The sequence below is a fragment of the Nematolebias whitei genome, chromosome 17 (assembly GCF_014905685.2).
Source record: "Nematolebias whitei isolate Nwh7 chromosome 17, NemWhi1, whole genome shotgun sequence".
Classification (NCBI taxonomy): Eukaryota; Metazoa; Chordata; class Actinopteri; order Cyprinodontiformes; family Rivulidae; genus Nematolebias; species Nematolebias whitei.
Window position 1 is genome coordinate 8,102,238 of NC_056514.1, and position 4,920 is coordinate 8,107,157.

Genomic DNA, 4,920 nt, shown 5'->3' on the forward strand with positions numbered 1-4,920 from the left:
CGGAGACGCTGGAAGAGTTGAAAGGAAAGCTCTACACCAACGCTGAAACTATCATCTGCAAAGGTAAAAGAGTCGATCTCAACCAAAGTGTACCGTTGGGACAAGCTGGTCTAGAAGGAGCGTGCTGTTCTGGTATAACAGACAAATTCCCTCCCCATCTCTCTCAACTTAAACTTCATTTTCCATCTTTAAAATTCTTCTATTCTGCTAGCAAATCATTCCAGATATTTTCAGAAATGTCTGTGGTGAAGCAAGGTTTTCAACCATCGCCGTATGGTCTTCCTTGTAAAACTTGCTAAATTAAGCCATGTTGTTATTTTCATATTTTGCCAAATTAATGTAAATGTGTGATGTTAAACTTTGATTCTGTAAATAAATGACGCATTCATTTGATGGGTCAAAGAAAATTAACGTCTCACGTTACGTTTTTAATAATTCAATGCACGATATTATCCAGTCCAGAAAAATGAAAGAATCCGTTTAATTTATGAATATATCATGCATATGTTCATCTACAAACGTGTACACCCATACAATAGAAAACAATAAAAAAGCTTAGAAAACAATACAGATGGAGTATTCAATTATAATACAGCTGTAATGTATCAACTTGGGCTATCCTTGTCCTCTCTGGTCCGGATGACATGGCGTCCCAGTGTTCCATAAAGAACTTCAAATCGTGACTCATCTGACCACAGAACAGTCTTCCATTTTGCCACGCTCCATTTTAAATGACCCCTGGCCCAGTGCAATCATCTGAACTTGTGGAGCTTGCTTAGAAATGGCTTCCTCTTTGCACTGTAGAGTTTCAGCTGGCAACGGCGGATGGCGCGGTGAATTGTGTTCACTGACAATGCTTTCTGGAAGTATTCCTGAGCCCATTCTGTTATTTCCTTGACAGTGGCATTCTTGTTTGAGGTGCAGTGACGTTTAAGGGCCCGGAGATCATGAGCATCCAGTAGAGTTTTACGGCCTTGACCCTTACGCACAGCGATTGTTCCAGATTCTCTGAATCTTTTGATGATGTTATGCACGGTTGATGATGACAACTTAAAAGTCTTTGCTATTTTACGCTGGGTAACACCATTCTGGTATTGCTGCACTATTTTTCTGTGCAACAATGGTGGAATTGATGATCCTTTTACCATCTTGGCTTCTGAGAGACATTGACACTCTGAGAAGCTCTTTTTAAAGTTCCCACAGCGAGGACCAGTCCTTCACCAGTCCTTCACACTGACTCTGAAGCTTTTCCTTGGCCGAAACTGCTCCCGCCATCTTCTTCAAAAGTTGATAAAACAGAGCCCCACTGATGCCAAAAAGCAGAGTCCCTGCTATAATAATTCCAAATATGTAAACGTCTTCAACATCCTCCTGAGACTGGACTGAGAGACACATCATCTGCCACATTCCCCACAAATCCATGACGTACCCCACAGCGTGAGTCTCAGCTGGACACGCCGGTTCTCCAGGACCTTGTCGCTTTGATGAAAAAATCTTATCAATAGAGTTGAACGCCCACGATACCAAATACATAATCTTCTTAATTTATGTTCGGGAGATGAGAACCAGGCGCTTCAGACAGACAGAGAGCAGTGCAGGAAGAAGGAAAAACGGGGGAGGAAAAAACAGAAGCTGCCACCTCAATGTGGGCTTCCACCATTTGGTCTTCTTATCTGATTTTACTCTTTTTCTCTTCTTCACAACAACAGTCATTCTACACACAGCCATCTGATGCTGTCTGGCCACGCTCTCCCCTGCCACAACCTTACAGTCTCCATTCTCCCTCAGGTTTCCTCTTCTACACAAAATGTAGTCGACCTGTGTACTCCTTCCTCCACTCTTATAGGTCACTCTATGTTCCTCACTCTTTTGGAAATATATGTTGACTACAGTCATTTCTATTCTCTTGGTAAAATCCACCACCATCTGTCCTTCCTTGTTTCTTTCCTTGACACCAAACTTACCCATCACTTCCTCATCCCGTTTCCTTCACCAACATGGTAAATGATAAATGGACTGTACTTATATAGCGCCTTTCTATTTTATTTTAAGATACTCAAAGCACTTTACACTACAATCTATGTCCTCATTTACCCATTCATGCAGCACTCTACTAGATCTCTACAAAGCTAATTGAACAAGTCATTCTAATGAGACTAATCAGTGCTTTATGACATTCATACACTGATGGGACACACATCAGAGGCTATGAGGGGTTCAGTGTCTTGCCCAGGGACACTTCAGCATGTGACTGCTGGTGGATTCGAACCCCCAACTCTCGCATTGGAGGACGACTGCTCTAACCACTCAGCCACAGCCACTCCATGTCCATTCAGGTCTACTCCGATCACCACGCTCTCTTCCCTGGGAATACTCTCTATCATTTCATTCAGATCTTTCCAAAATGTATCTTTCTCCTCCTCATCACATCCAACCCGTGCAGCATAACCACTGACAATGTTTAGCATCAGACCTTCTACTTCTACCTTCAGGCACATCACCCTTTCTGACACTCTTTTCACCTCTACTACGTTCTTTGTGAACTTCACCCTCAGGGACATCCTCATTCTATTTTTCTTCATATCCACACCATGGTAAAATAGATTGTGTTTATGTAATGTAATAAGGAGTTAATGAACTTACGAATGGATTTTCAGTACAGTAGGTCCTTGATACTTTACGGTTCAACTTTCGCGGACTCACTATTTGACGGATTTTCAACGTAAGACTGTACACAACACATGATTGGCTGATTGATGGAAGGCGACCAACCACAGCATTGTGCTCTGAATGCCGGGCTCTGATTGGCTCAGTAACCATCGCATTAGTCTGCTCTCTTTCACTGTGCTCTTTTAGAGCGTTTAGAACATTGTTTAGAACATTACATGAGTGTGGGAAGGGTTTATAAAGCCTTTAAATATATATAAATACAAAAATAAATATAACGTCCCTACTTCGTGGATTTTCACGTGTCACGGGGGCGTCTGGAACGTAACCACCGTGATAAATGAGGGGCTACTGTATTGATAAGAAATTAGTTTTATTATTTCTAACAAGTTCCTTGTTGTTTTTTATTAGATGTGTTTTTGTGTGTGCTCCACAGGCTTACCGCCTCAACAGGACGTCAGCAGAGGTAGCAAGGAAAGCAGCTGATGATGTCACCAAACAGTCTGGTTAGCATTATTGTCTACAGTGCAACTACATGTTATTTGGATAGCCACGTGTGCAACATCAAATGGACTCTGTGTGTGTGTTTTCAGGTTGTAAACGCTATGTGGCCGGAGCACTGGGTCCCACCAACAAAACCCTGTCTGTGTCACCCTCTGTGGAGAAACCGGATTTCAGGAACATAAGTAACATAACTTTTTTATAAGTAATTTTGTGCTTTTGTTACGGCAGTAAACACTGGGCATATTTATAAAAACAAACAAACAAAAAAAAACCATATTTTTGGTGAAGGCTGCTAACATTTTTGTGCTTTATGATGTCTGGAAATTAATATAAAAGTAGAGATGTTGCCAACTGTCTTGACTAAGAACACAGCAGCTAATTGTGAGGTCAATGTAAATGTGTTTAAAAATATACTGCAGCATATTATTCTAGAAAAGATTTTATTTTAGACTCTAAAACAGGGGTGCCCAATACGTCGATCATGATCTACCAGTCGATCTCAAAGTTTTTCTGTGTAGATGGCAGGACATTAAAAAACAGACGTCAGTCTATCATTCATCAATGAAATTTGTCACTTGATTGACAGACGGAGCAGTCAGTCTGAGGCCCTGTTTACACAACGTGAAACGTTCGACCGTTCATTGACAGACAACATCTTAATTCTGTCTGAAACTGAATGTTTCTGAATCCAGGTCTCAGAGTGGAGATTTTCAGGGCAATGAATGCAGCTGAGGGTTGCCAGATAAATTTAAAGTGTCTTATTTACGCCCTCCTTTTCTGTGCACATGTTGAACAAACGCAACACACAGCTCATCTTAGAATATCTTTACTCAGCACATATGACAGTTTAGGTCGAAATACTATCATTTTAAAGCCACAGGACTACAGTTCATAATTTCCTATCTGGCAACCCGACTGATATGGAAACTACAGCGTTTTCATGTAAACCTGCTTATTTTTTGTTTATTACTCTCAATAAACATTGAAAAAACACTAACGTTTCCACAGGTTGTTCTGTGTAAACGGGGTCTTACAGCAGGTACATCACTTTGACTTGGTCATTTTAAAAGGAGCTCCACGCAAAAAAAGTCTGGACACCCCTGATCTAAATCATGTTTTTGGTCTGTGGGTGGAAACCAGAGTATCCACAGAAACCATCACATAAAGGTCCCAGCTGAGTTTGAACGTGTGGCCTTCATGCTGTGAGACAATAGCTCTGCTGGGCCACCCAAAATTTAAACTTTCTAATTTAATTAAACATTGCTCTTCAGTTGTACTAGTTTGATCATGCTGCAGTTTAGTCTCTGGAGTTCAGAGTATGGAGGGGAGATTTAAACTGTCCAGTATTAAAGCTGAATTACCTGCTGTAATAATGATGCTAGTGTTTGTCTATAGTGTTTGTCTAAACATGAGATTTTTACTTGTGAAGGCCAGATGAGGTAAGGTGGTGGTCATTAAAATGTAATACAAGTATTCTGGCCCAAAACAAGCTGCTGCCATTTAGTGGAGCAGTTTGGAGTTTTAAATGTCTTTTGTATAAAATAAATCCTTTAACATCAAAATTTCATTGAATAATCTGAAAGTTGACACTGTCAGCCTTTGTGTTTTCAGGTATACAGTAGTCCCTCACTTATCGCGGAGGTTACATTCCAGACACCCGTGATAGGTGAAAATCCACTGAGTATATATATATATATATATATATATATATATATATATATATATATATTAAGGCTTTATAAACCCTTC

At 40.4% G+C, this 4,920-nt stretch overlaps 1 protein-coding gene across 1 annotated transcript in view; it reads left to right on the forward strand.

The window, feature by feature from the left end:
• mtr (5-methyltetrahydrofolate-homocysteine methyltransferase) overlaps positions 1-4,920 on the forward strand; it is a 103,835-nt gene that overhangs the window by 2,326 nt on the left and 96,589 nt on the right. The window contains exons 3-4 of the mRNA XM_037691576.1: positions 3,104-3,173; positions 3,261-3,353. Of these exons, the coding sequence (XP_037547504.1) occupies positions 3,104-3,173; positions 3,261-3,353 (163 nt within the window). The remainder of the gene's footprint in view (positions 1-3,103; positions 3,174-3,260; positions 3,354-4,920) is intronic.